Source organism: Strix uralensis, chromosome Z (genome assembly GCF_047716275.1).
Source record: "Strix uralensis isolate ZFMK-TIS-50842 chromosome Z, bStrUra1, whole genome shotgun sequence".
Taxonomy (NCBI): Eukaryota; Metazoa; Chordata; class Aves; order Strigiformes; family Strigidae; genus Strix; species Strix uralensis.
The window spans coordinates 34,716,838-34,736,793 of NC_134012.1; the positions used below are offsets into that span (position 1 = coordinate 34,716,838).

Below are 19,956 nucleotides of genomic sequence, written 5' to 3' on the forward strand. Positions count from 1 at the left end.
CATTAAAAACACAAATGTTTACCATTTACATGTACCATTGCATCAGTCTTTTAAACTCCCAAAGCATTTCTCAGGATCTACTATGCTTCACTCAGTATGTGCTGAAATACCTAACATCAAGTCTGCACTTTATTTATGCTGCAAAAAACAGCAGAGATGACATGGGGATTAGGAATTTTGCAGATGAGGCACATTGCTGTAGATTTTTGTGTTTTAGAAAAAACAGCGATGCGATTTTTAATTTTTTTTTTTAATTAGCCATTGTAAGAGTAAGTAAAACATCTATCAGAAGAAAGGATTTATATTATCTGGGTTCTGTTGCAGCAAACAAGTACTGCAGCTTTCATTCACTGATTGTCAAAAACTTTCCAATGTGCCCACTGCAATGCGGATGCCAACCAACGAATCAAAGGCATTCAGCAACTAGACAAAGAGGGTCTGATGCCAACCTCGGTGCCACTGGCAACCATTATTGGCATCAAGCACATTGTCTGCCTTTTTTTTCCCTCTCTCCTGGCACTCAACAAACAAAATGGCGGTTCTTGTAGCAACGGGAACACAGCATAAGCGCTGCACTGAATCAAATACCATCAAACGATTTTATGGACCGAGATGCATTTCATACCAAACGATAGACATTCTCTGATGCCTGACAGAAAAGAAAAAAAAAAAAAAGAAAAAAAAAAGGGAAAAAAAGAGGCAGTTTTGTCAATAGAAACAATATTCATGCCATTTTCAAGGTTTGGGCTTTTTAAAAACTTGGGGTGGGGGAGGTGGGGGGGGTGGACCTGACATACACAACAAGCAGAGCCCCATGGAATTGTGTTATGATTGAGAATTATTTTGATGTTAAACATTGATCACAGTGTGTACTTCCCATTTTCTTCCTCCATTTCAGTCAAAGGAGTAGCACTGCAACCTATGTCAAGCCCCTTTCTCTTTTTTTAAGATCCTAAAGCACAAGAGGATAGTAGAAAGAGAATGGGGGGGAAAGATGCTGAATTCTGAAGCAGATGAGCAAAAAGTAGAACCAGATGAAGTTGGTCAATGACAGAACTTCATAGGTCAGTCCTTATTTCTTCTTTCAAGGCAGGCATGGAAGTAGAAGCTCTTTTTATTAAGAACTGAAAGGATTATTGACACTTCTAGATCTGGAAATTGTCAATATATTGTAACATTACTCTGCACTGCAATGCGGATGCCAACCAACAAATCACAGGCATCCTAGGCTAAACAAAGAAGGTCTGATGCCAATCCTGGTGCCACTGGCAACCATCACTGGCACTCGAACTATCCTTCCTTCTATTTTTTCCCCTAATCTTCTTTTTTAAAGCAACAAAAAACCAAACTATTTGGCCCCTTTATTTATTTTATGTGCTAATTCCTTCTTCATATTTCGCCGAGGGATTTAATTGTTTCTATGTGTCTACTTAGTTTTTACATGATACTATTAGGTGGGTTTATATATTCTAAAAGAGAAATAAAAAGCAAAACAGCATGTGTATAATGCAGCATTTTGGTTGACTTCATGCTTATCTTTTGCAAAGCCTGGTGTTCTTAATCAAGTGCACTACAAAGTGCCACAATTAACCTGCTTTCAATGAAGACAGAGAATCAAAGTTTGACAAAATGGAAAAACAATTCTAAGATAACTTAATACGACTTCTTCAAGAAGAGAGCCAACAGATGTTAATGGAAGATTTAGTGTGAAGCAGCAAGACAGATACAAAATACATGCAGTTTACAATAAACAAAAGGGTCTACTAAGGGTGACTTGGTACATAGAAATTAGCTAGCTCCATCTTCCAGTATATTCTCAAAGTAGCATCAAAGAAAGTTATATTAGAGCATGCTTATCTTACTCATTTCTGATTAGATGAATGTTTTAAATAAACTCATACTCTCAATCCATTTAAATCAATAAAATCAGCTATGCCCTGCAATTCCTTCTCCCACTTCAAGTTACTGGCTTCCAACAACTTAAAAGTTGACAGTGTGTAAGAGTACTCTGCCCTCAGCTTCTTTGGCTCAAGAGCTACTTAAACTGTTTTGCCTGCCTTTGTAGTTTTGACTTTTAGAGACAGGTAAATCCATTAGAATTAATCAGTAAGCTATGTCTTGCAATATATGCATTCAAAATATCATTTGAATTTTTCTTCACAAAAGGACTTTGAAGGTACAAATTATTTGTAATTAAGCTATTTTGTTTAAGGTTATCAAAGAAATCTTTCTTCCTATGTTAGTGGGGATCAGATTTACCAGACTCTGCAGCTACTTAGTCGCTGCAAAATATCTAAGTGTTATCTACTGCTGTGGAGAGAAAAATACAAAAAATACAAGCAGGGGGGAAAAAAACACAAAACAAAACAAAGAACCATATTTTTTCATGATGAATTATCAAATTGAACCCTATGTATATGTTCACATAAACATAGTACTCCACTTGCGTGAGTAAATCCTAAAAGACAAATTCAGTGAAAACAAAAAGGTTGTGTTGTATATCTGTTCTTTCAAAGAATGAGTACACACTGAATAGAGACATGTGCTATTTTACTTTTTTGTTACAAACAAAACCTATTCCATTTGTTTTTCAGTTAAATCCCACAGTTATGTATCAGGCATCAGATAACAGCCTGCCATCTGCCCTTTGCAGGCCATTTCTGCCTACTACCAGGCCAAGTTGTGAAATGGCCCACCATCTGCGGCTGGTCAAACTTTTCCTAGTTGAGATCTGCGGCTAAAAAAGAAAAGCTTTATTACTGCTGATCAGTCAGCAATACAAAGACGTCTAGAGGATGGTATAATCACCAGAAAGAACCAGAATGACCTCTCACAGAGAAAAAGCATTTCAGAAGGCTTAGTATTGGAGAAAAAAAGCCCTTATCTACTTAGAGCCATTTACAATTTCAGGGAACCTGCCTATAAGTACTGTTATCTGAATATGCAATATGACCAGTAGTTTTTTCCCTGATACATGATTATCAGAAGCCCTGGGTTTTTTTCATTCTGTAAAACTAGGTTTAAGAAGCTCTTCCATAGTGTTCCTGTGATTTTCCACATTTCAATTATCTATCAAATAAAATTAAGAATATGAGTGTGATTGTGAAAATATACTTTTCATGGAAAATTCTCTCAAAATATTATGACCTGGACATTTGTTTTGCAGCTGAGATAGGTAAGATGAGCTAGGGATGTAAAATATTAATAAAATGTTAAGTACTGTATGCTGTAATTCTGACTATGTATAGTATTTACAAATCAGTATTTCTGTGCTAAAGTCTTTTCATGTTTTATGTTATAGATGTGAGAAAGTCTACAATTGCTCTTCAAAGTGATAGCAAGTTCATCAGTTTAAGGATGAATTTTTGATTATTTGTAACTACAAAGACAATAATAAATATTTGTATTATTTATTGTGATTGTGCGATTGCACATACCTGCATCTGTTGGGGGAACTAAAAAAAAAAAAGCCAACTTGAAATACAAGAAGAATATTTTCTGAAGTCATGACTGTAAAAAATACACAATCTATTGCCACTTTTTGACCAAAAAAAAAAAAAAAGGCAACTTCAGCAGAACTAAAGTACTACCTTGGTATGTCCCGCTCTTTCTTGAAAGAGAACAAGGCATGTATGTCAAATATACATGTCATTTAAACAGGTCTGTAGAAATGTGTGTATACCTAAGTATATATGTATACATGCTGATTTACATACGGATATGTACCCACATTACATCTGTAGACCACAGAACACTGTTTCACTGGAAGCCAGCCCATAGAGGAAACAGGGCTACTTGGAATCAGAGTTTGACATACTAACATAGAAAGACAACAATCTGCTTCCTACCTTGCTCCTGCACGTAGTATGCCAAAAACAAATCAAGCTCCTTGACTGATACTGTTATGTGATGTGGCTGGACGCAAAGTGCTGGATTTGTGCAATGTGGGGATTTCATGAGCCGCTCTCCATCCGTACTTTCCAAGGGGATGCCTTTGAACAGGATCACCATGACTAGATCCAGACGCCAGACTTTGTCAGCCTGTCGCAGGCAGTCGATTCTCCTAATCTTACCCTTCTGATCAGGATTGGACAATACACAGCATGGGTGCTTCTTCCCAGTCACCGTGAGCACAAAATCCTCCCGGAACTCTTGGCGAATATCTTTGCGCAGCTTGGCCAGGAGCCTGGATGCCCACTTCTGTTTAATTTCAGGCTTTTCACTAAGTAGCTCATCCTTGACTGCTCTTTCCTCGTCCTTTGACATTCGTTTCTCATGTTTTTTAAAGTACTTGCGTTTTCGAGCCTGAAGGTTGAACCAAGTATAGGCAATTGCACGGACATGTGGAAGAAGTGCCTCAATGAACGGGTGAAATTCATCCTGTGGAAAGAAGTGGAGGGGAAAAAAAGGAAGAGAAGAAGAAAACTCAAAGTCAGTAAGTTCTCATAATCAAAGCAGTATCAAGAAAGGTTTCTGAAATCTTAAAGTGAAATTCAAGACGAAGAGAACAAACACTTAAAATTTACGCAAATTTCTGCATAACACCTTTTACACAATTACTACTGCTGCCAGGCAGCAGACAAAAACTACACAGATAATTGCACTTTCCCCATATCTTTCTCTTTGAAAGAACCAAGATTTTATTTTGTATGCCTCCCCTCACTTCATCCCACAACCCTGCAAAGACAACATCATTTAAAAGAGATGCTATCAATATGTTTTGTTCCTAACATTTAAATATCTGAGTGAATGGCTAACATCAAGAAAAGTACCATTGCACAAAGAGGACACTATACGATTTTAAAAAATCTGAGCAGAAACGTTCAGAAGGCTGAGGCGAATGCCACAGTTCATTTCTCTTCTCTGTGGCACAGAAACACAAAGCATATACATGCTCAGTGTAATGGCACACAGTTCCCGCTTTTGGAGCATGCTCTCAGCAAGAGACTGCTGGTGGCACAAAGAGCATGCGCCATTAAACTTGATCCATTTTCTTATCAAACGTCCAACATTCCAGCACTGAAACAGCACCATTCCAGTGGTGGTAACTAGAGAAACCAGTATAGAGTAAGGAAAAGCGGGCAAAAGACACAGCGTGTCGTATACAAATCCTGAACAGAAGCTTCTGTACTTACAGCTCTTCAGGCTTCCCTCCCACCACCCCCAAACTCTGTAAAATAAAAGTTTATGAAGTTGAGAACAAAAATTACATTTATGTTCTTCCGGCAGCTCCACTGTGGGTTTTGAAGCCCCACAGAGTGAGTTCATTTGTTAACTGATCACATGAGTGTGGCAATTATTCTAAACCCCTTAAAAATCAATCTGAGGTGTACAATGAAAAATGGCAACTTGGCACAAACTTTGCATTCTTTGTGTTTCTGCATGCTGTGGCAGAGTGACATTACAAGTGCACCACTGGTTAAATGCTGCTTTCGTGAAATCCATGCAATTTATTTACAATTCCAAAATATCCCTTTCTGTCATCTGGATTCACCTGCAAGTTCTTATCTTCTGCCTAGCAGCAACATGGATTGCACTAAGGAGGTAATGTTTAGTTGTCATCTACAAGTACATCCTACAGCAATTAAATTAATTCATTTTGTCTGCTTAAAGTACCATCCTACACATTCATGCTACTATCTAAATAGGCCTTTTCCAAAAAACTGATATCTATTTTCCATGAGCAAATCCACTGTTTAAAACAGTGCAATCTGCTTATCAAACATTACTGTATTTTGGTTTGGAAGGGAGACCTTAGGGAAGGTATCTTTCTTCCTGTGTGCAGGCATGTTTAGTTTTAAATACCATGCAGATTGCTCATCATACTGAGTGGCACAGTGCAATCAAACTAAACTGAACCTTTTTTATACAATTATATTCAAGAATACAATTAACAAAGTAATATTTTAGTTATGTTGCTAGACAAGGAATGAATTATGTTTAATCAATAGGCTGATTAACTCCATTACATAAAAAGATGAAAGTGTAACTAACGGTCTCAATAGACAGAGTTCAGACTGCCACCGTAGAAACTTCAGGCCAAGAAATTAGTGTTTAAATCTTCAAATTTCAAACTTCAGAATTTCCTGAATGGTAAAAAAACCCCACTAAATCTAGTCACCTCTCTTCCCTAACCATCCTCAAATCCAACAGAAAACAACAGAAAAGTTGCAAGCAGTTTACCTATGACCATGTTACCTTCACAGAAAAAAGGGGAAAAAAAAAAAAAAAAGAGACAATATAGGAAGATAATTCAGAACATAAACAATTGCATTGCAATATGATGCTTGACAAAAAGCCACAAAGGCAATAATTAAACTGATTAGTAGTTTCCAGCAGAGATTTGAACAATTCTGATACTATACTGGCACATAAAACTAGGCCATGGAAAGAGTTAAACCACAATCTGTTCTTTGTGTGGGAAGGCAATACTGCTCTGAGTAACCACAGCCCATGATAAGACTTCCCTGTCTTCATCTGCTTTCTGATGCCATGTTTTTTTTCCGCGCAATTATAACTACTAAAGAAAGTTTACTTTTTCCTCTACAGAAGTCATCTTAATCGAAGTATTCAAATAAAATTTAAAAAACCCCAAACAACATAAGCATAAAGACCGCGCAGTGTTAAATGCTTACAATTCATTTTAGACAAAGTAAAACAGATTTAATATAGATTTTGAAAATTCTAACAGCTGGGGCTAAAGCTTGGGTGAAGGCAGAGACTTGAAGAGCTTTGGGAGAAAGGAATTTTTGCCCCAATACAACAATTTCCCCTACATCTAAACAGACTTCATCATTTATAACTTAAAATGGCAATAAAATTAATGTGGAAATATTCTGTGCTACCAGAATACTGCACATCTAGGTTTTATTTTTAAGAAGAACATCACAAAATATTTCAGAATGGCTATGCCTTTAGGTAATGTACATAGGATTACCCATAATAACCTATAGCATCTATCAAAATTTTATAGAGAAAAATTCCACTTTTTAAATTCCAATCTGTAGTGATTGAATGCATCCTTCTCAAAAAGTGGGGGAAAAAAAACCCACCATTTTAAAAACTGTATTCAGGCTTTTCTTTCATAATATCATTAAGTACTAAAGACATAAATATATCTGAAAGAGTGTGAAGGAGAAATACAGCAAAGAACATCCTGTTCTAAAGCAATATTATCAGATATCTTTGAGAGATTCATTGTGTATCTGGAGTCCTTTCAAATGAAACATTACTTGACAGAAGAAGTGCCCATAAAAATGATCCTAAATGGAGATTTGCAATTAATCACACACATTCTCCACTAAACCTCCTAAGAAGTCATCTACAGAATTTGATTTTTTTTCCCCCTTAATATTCATAGAGGCAATGTTGAAATATTTTTTTTATGTGGCACTTACCCATGTGCCACAGTTGCTCTTGCAGTAAAGTGATTTATGGTGGTAAGATTTTCAGATGTCATATCAAATGGCTCAGGTGAACCATTGTGCGCTGGCAATTTAAATTAAAATGGAAGTTACTATACAATATCTATGTAGCTTGTAAATAAAGGAAAATATACCAGTCATCTAATGACGATAGGTAGGCCAGGTTTTCTTTTTGGAAAGGGTAAAGTGGAAATGCAGCACCCTTCTCCTGTCTTCCACTTTTGCAAACTTTGTATCAGTTCATGCAAGTTTGAACTCAGGACAGTACAATAAATATACCAGGCAGAAGTTATGAAATTTTATACAGAAAATTTCATGTACTCAATTTCCCTGCATGGATTTTCCCTACACCTAATGAAACAACATATTCTAGGAGGAAAAGAAAATGTCAACATATTCTGAGTTTCCTGGACCACCGTAATATAAAAATACAGCATGGCAAAAATATCACAAGAAACCAAGGACTTAAAGGCATGCAGTAACTGCATCCTATCATGCCTCAGCAAGAGATAAATGCAGTTTACACTCATTCCGAAACAGGGGGAAAGAGGCATATGGGAAGGAGAGGAAAGAACCTGCAAAAAATTAAATTCCATTTGGTAAATCTTCATTCTTCCTTGGAGTTATTTAACACCCACCAAACTTTTATTGAAAGAGTGATGGGTAACATTCGAACTGTCAAGGTTTGTCTTAAAGCTGTACTTTGGGTTTTAGGCTTGTTTCTAAAAGGTGCTTCAGCGCTGTCTCAGCATAAACTGAACTACTGCTTTCACAAGGAGCTCGGTCCAAACAGGTGTCCTGTGTTTAGAACTTTTACTGAAATATTTTCCTCTGAGCATACACTACCACAGTCAACGTGCATCACAAGAGCCCTAGAGACATAGAACACAATAGAGAGAACAATTTTGGCAGTACTACTTTAACTCAGTTGCAACTCAAAATAAGATTAATCAATCTTTTGCTTTAAATAAATAACTAACACAAAGTATAAACTGTCACTGCCAGTGTAATCTTAATTTTTAATTTATGGAGAGGAGAGATGATTTTTAAAATGCCTTTATCATTCCAAATAGGTAAAGATTTGAAATTAAAATCAGTTTGCTGCAACTGTCTTCCATGCATGTACCACTAAATGGGAACTGTCTCTGCACGGCTAATGATACAGTGTAATTGTAAAATATTATGGAGAAGTTATCAACGCGTGAAAGCCAGGAATTGCTGTCTTGTATTTATGGCTGTAGAAGTACAATGTTGTGTTTTTGTATACACCCGAGTTCGGTATTTTAGTACAGATTTAATACGAGTCCAAAAAGCAAATACATGGGGGAAAAAAAAAGATGTCATTAGAGCAGGAAACAACAAAATTAACTACTCCCTGTAACAGAGCTGGTAGTGAAAATTTGCGTTTTTCCAATGTAAAAACCACTTTCTTAAGTTGTATTCTCAGATTCATACTCTGGTGCAGAGATCTTATTGCCTGTCAATAATTTCACAGGATGGGTAGTCCACACAGAATTAATTTTTACTAATTGCAGACTCCACCATAACTAATTATTTCTATGTGTGTACCTGTAAGTATGTGTGCATCTGGTACACAAAGCGCTTCCTACATGTATTCATTTCTCTTTTGAAGAAGAAATATCTCAACAGTGCTCTTTTCCAGCTTTGCTCCACTGCAGCTCACGTTTACTTGCTGAAAATATCCATATCTAAGTCAATCACACTTAGATGCCAAACAAAATATAAACAATAAAAAATGTGTCAGCCAAAAAGCTACAGGACTGTATCCAATCACTGAATAAGCCTTATCATTGTTTCCATCTTCATTCACAATTTATGAATACTTCAGTCCTTTGAATTACAATGCTTTCTAACCGTGGAATAACTTAAATCATATTTATTTATTCACCGTGCAACTGTTAAGTGCATCGTTGGCCGCTCAACAGCAGTTTTGCCGGAGACGTTACTTTCGCACATTTTCTGCTTCTTGAGCTATTTGTTGCACCAATGTGAAAGCAAGCAGTTATCGCTTAATCAGTTTACATCACATCCTCCTAAAAGAGACTTTCACAAAAGCTTCTGAAAACTGTCCCCTGGTTTTACAGACCGGGTTTACTCCTCGGTGCCCCGGCGCTCTCTCCCCGTTACCGTACGCCTGGCGAGGACAGGGCGCTGCTGGGGCACCCGGGGAACTTCCCCAGCCGGCTCCCTAAAAACCCTGCACGTTACCGCGGCGGGGACCCCCGCTCGAGCTGCCCCCCGCGCTCCGCGCCGCGCTGCCGCCGCCCCCCGCGCCCCGCTCCGCGGCCCCGCGCGGCGCCGGCCGCGGCTTCGCCCCGCTCCCTGCCGCCGCCCCGCTGACAGCCGCCGTCGAGGCTTGAAAAGCGGCTGCAAGTGCAGCTGTGAAAAACCGGCGAGATCTGTCCCCTCGCCGGGGAGGGTGCCGGCTCCTCCGCCAGCACCGCGGCGTGGCTGGGAGGGGGGAAAAGCCATGCCCCTGCATAACCGGACAGGAAAATACTGCACAGCTTGGTCAGCCCCGCTCACATCGCCCTCATTGCTGGCAGGCCACGTATTATTAATTAAGCATAAAACGGGATTACTTCGCACCGGCGAGCGCTCATTTTTTGTCAAAACCAGCACTTTTCCTTTCAAACCCTTTCATTAGACGCTGCGTGAACTGGCAAGCTGAAAAGAGAGCAAATCGTTTGATTCCAATCAAATCAATACTTCTCAAACTTGCTTTTTAGCGTAATTATGCTCATTTCCATTTTGTGAACCTTTGACTTCTTATGCACCAACAATTAACAGTATTGTCTACGGGTGACACTTTGAATGGATCTCCCCAAAACAATGGCCTGGTACAGTTTATTCTCTACTATTCCCTCCTGCGAGAGGAGTTTGAATCTGACAAGCAGTTACAACTGTTTTAACCCGTTACAGCTACTAGCAATGACTCATTAACAACTCACATACATACAAAAATAATTTAAAAAAAAAAAAAAAAAAAACAACGTGAAAATAAATAAATAAATTAACAAATAAATTAAATAAAACGTGTCTATACCTGAGTGAGACAGATTGGAGAATACATCATGACTTCGCTTTGAGAACACGCTGCCCGGAGAGCCCCTAAGAAAAGCCTCAAAAAGGAATAATTTCATCTATTCATTTTATAGTCATCTGAGACTCAAGGAAGATGAAATCAATCAGGACGGGGCTCTGCCCTGGATCACCACAACTTCACAACAAACCCCAGTCCTCCTTAAATAGCCAAAGATTCAAGTTCACTCCGTGTGCTAGATTTCCCGGGGTGAAATCCAATCTACACTTTTAACCCTCTTGTAGTCGGCGGCGCAGGAATCTTGCTTTTGCTGCTGCTGCTGCTGCTGGTTGTTTTGCAGATGAGGGGGGAAGGACCCGGGGGGGGGGGGGGGGGGGGGGGGGCGGTGGGCGGGCGGGAGGATTTTTTTGTTTAGCCTTTTTTTTAAATTTTTTTTTTTTTTTTTAAGAAGTTGTCGGTGGTGGGTTATTACGGCACTGTCACCACGCTCTCGAAAGTTCAAGGTTACAGCCCGGAGCGGAGCAGGAAAACCCCAGAGAGTGACGGCCGGCGAAACTTCGCGGGCCAGCGACCGCGCGTGCGGGAGCGAGGCGGGGCGGGCGCGCGCGCCGCGGGCGGGCAGCGCGGGGCGGCGCGGGGCGGCGCGGGCTCCGCCGGCGGCCTCTGTCCGCTCCCTCCGCCCGCCCCCGCTCCGCGGGCGACGGCGAGGGGCCGCTTTCCAAACGCCCACTGCAATAAAAATGATCTCTTGAAAATTCAAACGATAAATCTCTCCCTCCCCTCCCGATTTGCTCCCGCCGTGTGTATGTGTATGTGTGTGTGTCTGTCTGTCTGTGTGAGAGAGAGAGTGAGCGTGTCCCCAGCAAAACTTGGAAGTTGAAAAATTCACCGGTTACACCCTCTGGACGCCGTTCCAGCGCTCCCCCCAAATGAGACTTAAGTATTTTTCTTTAATTATTTAATTACACAATCACCGCTTACACTCCTCCTCCTCCTCCTGCAAACACATTCCTTCTCCACCAGATCCCCCTCCTCTGCCCTCCCTCTTTATTAATCACCATCTAACGCTGTAGAAGGAAACTAGCACGTTTTGCAAACATCCCTCATTTTCCCTCTCTTCTGGTGGGAGAAACTCGCTGGGGGGGGGCGCTTCTTTTCCTTCTCCTCCTTTCGGGGTACCATTTTGTCAGCGGCGGCGGGGCTCGGACACCCCCGCTCCCCCTCGGCGGCCCCCGCTCCGCCGCGGCGACCACGGGGGAGGGCAGCCCCCTCCGCCGGCCCCCGAAAGGGGGGTGGGGGGCCCTACCCGGCACCGCCGGTAACTGCTGTCCCCGCGCTCGCAGGCTGGGGCCGGGCGGCGGCGGGGGGGTCCCGCCTCCCGGGCAGCAACAGGGCCCGGGGTCTGGTTTCAGTCTCCCGGGGCGGCTTTTACCAGGGGAGCTGGGGAAGGGGGGAGAATAGTGAATGAAACTTATTTTTGCTCCCGTGAGGAGGGCCGCGATGCGGTGAACAGCGGGGATGGGGGGGCGCTTGATGCGTGCGACCCCCCCCCCAGCACTGCCGCTGCCGCCTGCGGGCAGGAGCGGCAAAGCGGCACCGGCGCTGCCCCCCAGTGCCGGTGCGCAGCCCCCGGCGGCGCCCCGGAGGGACCGCTGACTTCCTCCTTGCCCAAAGTGAGAGTTTATTCGCGTCAGGCATTTCACAACGACACATCAAGGAAAGTAGGCAGGTTCAAGTCAACCATGAAATGGTCACTTTTTAACCCCGTCCTGTCCTCATTAGGGAAATGCTCAAACGCAGCCCATTTTCAAAGAGGGCTCTTAATGAGGGGAGCTTGCCAAGTCTACCAGCTGCAATTCCCATAAATTTACAAACCAAAAGAAGCAGGGGGATGGGCGGGGGAAGGAGAGAGCCCGTACAAGACAGGTAATGTCAAAGGAAACAGCAAGAGCCCGACGCATTAACCCTTGCAGAATCCACGCCGCATCCCCGCAGCACGGTTTCTGGTTGCACTTGCCCAGTTACCTCAGATTTGCAGGGTTCAGTCAACAGCCACGGTTCTTCCCTTCTACAGACCACATTGATAAGTGACAAGTTCAGAGCATACACTTAGGGCAAGAAGGGATGAGGCGAACTCGGGGTTAGCCACAATGAGCAAAATTTATTTTCATATCTGGTGTAGAATACCCCCTAAATCCTATCATCTTTTCCTTTACCCAGACATTGCAAAAAGCTGATAACACCAGCTTTAAATACTGGAGTTTTCCTTTGAATAAATATTCAATTTAACTGGAGTTAATTTACCATAAAAGACATTCCCCTTGGCACAAATGCACTGATGTCCTTGAACACACCTCTTTGAGCACTTCAACTCCTACATTACAAGCCATTATTGTGGACCTGATTTAAAACTGTAATAACACCCCTCCGTCCCCCTTCTCCCTTGCACCACTCTGGGAGGATCAGGGCAAGCCACTACCACCACATCAGCAAGGCCGCGGCTGTGAGCTGCATAGATGTGAGAAGTCTCCCCATTCCCAGGCAGGGTTTACAGAAAACTCCCCTCCCTCCCAGGTCCTGGCCAAGGGACCACTTTGTGCTAGAGACATGTGCACTAAAAGCAAGAATCGCCTGGCAAGGTCCCAGGATGAGAGTCAAGCAGGAAAAAGCCAATGGAGCAAGGTAAGGGCAGACACCAAGCTGGGCACTTTCTGCAGCTCTCGCTACTGCAAGAGGATGTGGAGTCAGGGTGAGATTGGGCTTGCATCCCCACAAGAGCTGGCTGAGGGTGGGTTTGCATCCCTACCCAGAGTGGACAAGGGGTGCTGAGACCAGCCAGCCTTGTAGCATGTGCCAGTACCCCCTAGAAAAGCACTGCTGGGGATCACAGCAAAGCCAGACCCTCCCCAGAGCCAGTCTGATGGCCAGGATTGAGCAGGCCCCTCACATGAAGGCATCCTGGGGGAAATGAAGCTGCCTGGCCAGCATGGCTAAAGCAGCATTTTGTCTTCTACTTGACCTAGGAGGCAAGGCAGGCATGGTGCAGGTTGCTGTGGGTTTGCCTCCCGTTTGACCCACAGGCTCCCCGTGTATCAGTGAAAGCAGGCTGAACTGGACACCCAAAAGTTCCGTGGCAACTCTGTTCCTCCTGGTTAATTCCAGGGGGAACTCATACAGGAGGGAGGCTTTGTCCTGGGAGAGGAGGGTTCTCCATACACACATGCAGGTGCCTACACACACACCCGCCACACAGCTCCACACACCCCCACCCATCCCACACCACCCCCTCCCTGGCTCCTTTCACGGGAAAGCAAGCTAAAGATTCTTTCCAGAACAGAAAAAGAACTTCATTAAAATAAAAAGAGCAACTCTCTACCACTTCCTTGCAGAGGTACAGAAATAGGTATGTGGGAACTGGGTTAGCCTGGAGAAACATGGTAGTAATGCAGCAACGGCAGCAGCTGCAGTGGCTGGGACCTGGCATGCAGGGAGACCTTGTGAGGAAGTGGTTCAATTACTTTCAAGTCCTGGCTTGCATTAATTCCCCATCCCCCTGAAAACCCTCTTCTCCCACCCCACACACTAGTGACACTGCTGCTGGTGCAAGTTCTCTACCCTTGAAGCTCTGGGCTGGGGAAGAGTTGCTTTTTGTCCTCACTGCCAGAGCTATGCCAGCCTCCATGCTGTATCTGGAAGTTCAGCTATCATTTCAATGTGGGCAATTAAGAAAATAAAAGTCACCATCTGACCTTCCTGGTGAGAGACACAAGGAGCTGTTCTGGACTCCGTGGGGCCTGGACGGCCTGAAGGATCCTTCCCTCAAGCAAGATGCGATATGGGCACTGATAACACACACCTGGACACACGCACAGCTGGGCACACACACACAGATGATACAAAAATTCATGCAACAAAAATTTGTGTTCAGAAACGGAAGGCACCTTTCACACCAGTAAGTGGCAAATACTGAAGCTGTGTGTGAATCACGCTCCGGGGGGAGGGCTGTCCCCACGTTCCCCACCCATGCCTCCCACCCAATCACCTCTGGCCAGGGTGGCCGGGATGGAGGGACATCCACTGCCCACACTGCAGGGTCTGAGACAGCTCATCTCAGGAGAGAATCAGAAAGGCTTTTTGACACCACGGGCAGATGGGCTTACTCCCCACCAACCGTTCTAGCTCTCCAGAACAGTTTTCTGCCAGTGGTGCAGATCCTGGCATGCCAGACTTGCACTGAAAGCCTGTTTTTCCCTCTCTCCCTCACAAATTTTACCAGATATTGCAAAGTGGTGCTGACTGCCCTTGGACTTCAGAGATAACAGCATTAAGAAGTGGAAAGGCCAGTTAGACCACCTATATCCTTTCTGAAGCAGAATTTCAGCTGATGCCCTTTGGCTGGATAACTGCTCAAGTGTTTCAAGCTTTGGAGCACGAGACTATTACTATGCATCAAAAATCAAAGAGAAAGGTATTGCCAATGCTGAAGTGTGCAGCCTAAGATGCTCTCAGGATACAAGTGGGCAGTTTGACTGACTATCTAAATGTACACATACTGAACTTCTAAGAAATCAAATTTTCATGAAAATTCCAGTAGTCTCTTTGTGAAAATCAGAAAAAAAATTATTCTGGCATACAGCATTTCATCTAAAAGATTCAATTTCTGAGAACTAGCTGCAAAACTTTTACTTAAGAGGTCTCTGTGATCTAAAATGCAAGTTTTACAGTGTTTTTTATATCTAGTTTAATAACAATACTGTTAACTTCTTTTTCACCCTTTGTTAGAAAATGCCATTCACACCCATCTGTTAGATATACAGTTACTTAGCTATATACATAAATGCTGAGCAGCACAAATATAGTATAGTTTATGTCACCTATATGTAACAAGTAACCTAAACCGTATTATATTATCATAGTGTTACCTAATGGCAGTTCTATCTGTATGACTAGCCTTCATGCCTTGCAGGACTTCTTGTACCATTATATTAAACCACAAAGTAAAGTTTCACATCTTTGGCATAATTGGAGCCTTGGTCAGTTTTCTTATGTACAGGAGTATTCTGTGTGCATAGAGACATATATGTATATATAAACATATGCATATGCACAGAAAGTTGGGTAGAAAATATTTAGGAAACAAACATAACTGGTTAAATAAACGAACCGATAATACTTTGGTTTATGGGGTCTCAATACATTTCATATGCGGCTGAATTGTAAGGTATTTATGACAAAATGCAAACAGCAATCAGTAAAACTTCTAAGTCAGTATAGTAGCACACCCAGAAATATCTGTATCATAATATTTACTAGCACTTTTGTTTGTTTGTTTCAGGGTGATCAGAAGAAACACACACTGTATATATATTGTGTATATGTATGATCAGAAAGAAAGTGTGCATATTTACAATAAAAAGAAACATACTATTGACCCTACACAGACACAAATACATATGAGGGGTGTGCGCGTTTGACCCCTGTCCACATATGGTTTGATGGGGACTACAATACTTGAGCTTTCCACAGCTCCCAGACCAGCAAATGAAAACATTAAACCTCAAGTGTAAAGCTGTAAACCACAATGTTTTGGGTTACACAACTGTGCAGTTTTTGTCCTCACTTCAGGTCACATTCTCAGCCTTACAAAGGCATGAAACCCTCTTACCCAAATACATTAAGTTCTTTAAAAATTCACATTTGCTGATCTTAAATGCCCTAGATACAAATAGCAACAACAACAACAATAAAATTTTGGCACGATCTTGTCTGACAGTTTACATCACTTGCCAGATTTTGAGAATATTGGGGGTGGGGCTGCGTCTAGAAGACGGATTTAAATGCCCAAATTAGAATTATAAAAGTGCTTTATTTCTTTTCTTGTGATTCAACGTTAAAATTGTAAGTGTTGCAGCTCAAAACCGCTTCAGAGAACATTATGAGTTAATCCTGTGTGTTTTGGCGCCTTTTTCCTGCCAGCTACTGTACTTTAAAAAAAAAAAAAAAAAAAGTTGGAGATCTTGTCTGTCCCGTCTCAAGTTCAATGGCAGTGCTTTCCAGCAGCGGGAGGAGAAGATGGCCATGTTCGCAGCCCTAATAATAATTCAGATCACGCCACAACGGCATCTTGTGTCAGAGTCGAAACTGGCTTCCCCGCCCCCTTCAACCTGAGAGCTGCCAAGTCCTCACACACTCCGCATTCAACCACAACTTAATGGATGGGATATTGTGCATTAAAATGTGGCCCAGACACACAGGCGAAGAGAGGACAAGAGGGAAAGCAGACAGACAGACAGACACACACACACACACACACACACATGCAAGAGAAAGGAATGAATTAAAATACACACACAGGTCCCACAACAAAACGGCAGTGAAAAAAGGAAAAAAAAAAAAAAAAAAAAAAAAAAAACACCCAAAAAAACCCAAAAAACCTCCTTCTAAAGTAACTTTAAAAAACAAGCCAGAAATGCCACCCGAATACTGCATCCTGCAATACAGTGTGAGAGAGGCCAGCACAACCCTCCAGTCAATTTATCGAGCAGACCATACGCAACAGCAATGCCATTTCCTCAACATTATAAGTTAATACTGCAGTCCATGAACTACGAAAACCACCAAGACAGTCAGAGAGAAAATATTGTATTAAAACATGAGTAAAGAAGCAACCTCTACAGCAACAAGAAAGAGGGGGAGAGAACTGTCTGCAAGGTACAAATAAAGTAGCATTTGCATTAATCCTTTCCACTATTTAACTGATAGTTGCCTGCCAGAGAAGAAGGGGGAGGGGGGGAAAGTTGAAGCAGGAAACGTGCCAAGTTCAGCACTTTTGGACGCAAACTCCCATCAACTGATTCCTGGCATAAAATTGTGACCCATATACAAAAGCTGCCAAAAAAGCAAAATATAAACAATCCACCACTTATATCTCATCCTGTAAAGCAGAAGTGGTATCAGCATTTAAGAAGAGGGTATAACATCCACTCTGAAACCACAGAGACACAATCTCAGCCTGGAGGAATTACAAAACAAGAGTCAAGCAAGTTAAAAAAAAAAAAAAAAAAAAAAAAAAAAGAAGTAATTTTAAGCACCACATACTATTGCAGTGTATTGCATTAAATAAATGTGATAGTGAAATCTGTACCACTGCGTCGTTGGCTTCACGTTTTCCAGGAAACAAATCTATTCTTTCACCAAGGACTCGGTGTGTTGGGGTCTTTTTGTTGTTTAATTTTTTTATTTCTAGAAATGGACTTCTGCCTTTTGTTTTGGGGTGGGATGTTTGGCTTTTGTTTGATTTGGCGGTGGTGGTTTTGGGGTTTCTTTTTTTTTTCGGTGGCAGGAGAAGTGTTATTATTTGCTCAGGCTGGCTGTTGGTTTCGCTTGACACTGAACAGGATGAAAATTCTTGGCCGGAGCGAGGGAAAAGGCGGTAAAGTCACAGCCTGAGGGCAGCCCCCTCCTCCTCCTCCTCCTCCTCCTCTCTTCCAGTCTTCCTTCTTCTGTTTTGCTGCCCGGATGGACAGCACATTTCGGTGGCGGCTGACTTGAACGCAGTCCAAGAAAATTTTTTTACATTCTTTTAAACTTTTATATGTACATATACACCCACATACACAAAGAAGCACAGATCCATGTAGATGTGCATGTCACGGCTGGGCTGCCTCCGCACGCCGCTGCAGACGCTCCTCCGCCGCTCACCCCCCCGACCCGCGCGAAGCCGGCGGGCTGGCGGTGTGGCGACCAGCGGCGGCCCGGGCCTCCTCGCAGCCCCGGCGATGGGCGCCGCCGCCCCCCCGCCGCTCCCCGCGCTCACCCCGGCCCCCGCCGCCGGCCCCGCCCCGCGCCGCCCCGCCCGCGCGCCGCAGCGCGGCTCTCCGCTCCCGCCTGGCGGCTGCCGCACGCAGCGGGGCCGCCGCCGGCGTTTGCATCTTGTGAGGCGACAGCCAATGGGGAGCGCGGGGCGGGGCGGGGCCGGGGTGAGCCCGGGGGCCGGGGGGCGCCGCCGTTGCCCCGCGGGGCGGCAGCGGGCGGCCGGTTGCCGCAGGCCGCCCCTCGAGCGCGGCCGGAGGGGAAGGGGCTGCGGCGGGCGCGGACGAGCACGATAGGGCGGTAGACCCGCCGCGTGCCCTGCTTTAGTTTCTTCCCCAAATCCCCCGGTCCTCTCGGGAGGACTAGGGGTATCACAGCAACCCTACCGGCGAGGGCGGTCACCGTGCCCTCAACAGGACGATCAACAAAGGCTGGGAGTGCGAAAGGAAGAGTTAACTTGCTTGCGATCCCATTTAAAAATTAATTTTAAAATTCATACCGAAATACATTAGCCCTCACAGGCCACGCTTGACGAGTACATTTCTTCACACATATTTTTATAAAAGGCGGTTGCAGACAGGTTATGTAATTTCATGGCTTCAGATGCCTTTTATAAACGATCACATCATACTACTCCCTCGCCGCAGGATTAACTTCACTACAGAGGAACTATTCTCTAGTCCAAACCTGAAGGCAGTAAGGCACCTTGCAGAGGAAGGGCTGCACATCTGAAACTTCCCACAGAATTAAGGCAGGCACTCACGATGAAATACATAAAACTGCACGAGGTGAAAGCGTGTGAAGCATTTTAATCTGTCAGATAACAAATACGTTCCTTCCTGTTAAAAATTGTTTCCCGAGTACAAACTCTAAAGAATCTTCATAGCTGCTTGGAGACCATTGCTGGGAACATGGGGGCCTCTCAGGAAGTCAATTTTCTTTTGTTTGATTCAAGAAAAACGTTCTAAGCTGCTAAAAATACATTCTACTCTTAAAATGAAGCACAAATTGCCATGAAGTAGGAAAAAAAACCCCAAAACATAAGCTTTCAGACTTAAGAACAATCACTGTGAAGTTTTTTTGTCTTTTCTGATTCTTTTATGAAGAAGTCAAACCTAGAAAAATCAAATTACAAATTTCTCTGATCAGTGAATGGGGGAAACAATTGTCCATGCTATAGATGGCACAGATTTTGTAAACTTTATGATAGCCAGACAGTCAGGTGAAGAGCAAACCTTTCTCCATGACGGAGGGCATCTGTGGGTGTTGATTTTTTAAATTAAAAAAAAAAAAAAATTGTTATTGAATTCAAGCTTTGAGTCAGTCACAGAAAATTACCAATTTGCACTGGTCATCAATACTTAACAGAGTTTACTACAAGGACTTTGGCAATATTTCATGATTGAGTTCCAGGCTTTGTGTTGCTCCTTAGGTTTGATTTTGGTGCTACTGTTGCAATTGCTGAGAAACATTCAAGTTCTAGTAGACAGGCTCATTACCCTCTGCAGCTTTCTCTTTTTTCTTGGTTGGTTTTGTTGAGACTGTATAGTTACTAAGCCTAACTCTGCAAGTGATTTAGCAAACAATCAGGAAATTTTTATATTGTATCAAATAAGAGAAAAAAAATGGCAGCAGGGAAACCAATGGTTAATGTAG

General features: G+C 43.0%; 1 protein-coding gene across 5 annotated transcripts in view; it reads right to left on the minus strand.

Annotated features, from left to right (window-relative positions):
- Positions 1–19,956, minus strand: part of NFIB (nuclear factor I B) — a 279,688-nt gene that overhangs the window by 168,999 nt on the left and 90,733 nt on the right. For 3 of the 5 annotated variants that reach the window (XM_074855645.1, XM_074855642.1, XM_074855641.1), the window contains exon 2: positions 3,849–4,380. In XM_074855645.1, the coding sequence (XP_074711746.1) occupies positions 3,849–4,380 (532 nt within the window). Of the gene's footprint in view, positions 1–3,848; positions 4,381–10,491; positions 10,794–19,956 lie in introns of those variants that run through there. The other 2 variants (XM_074855644.1, XM_074855643.1) reach the window with 1 other exon arrangement.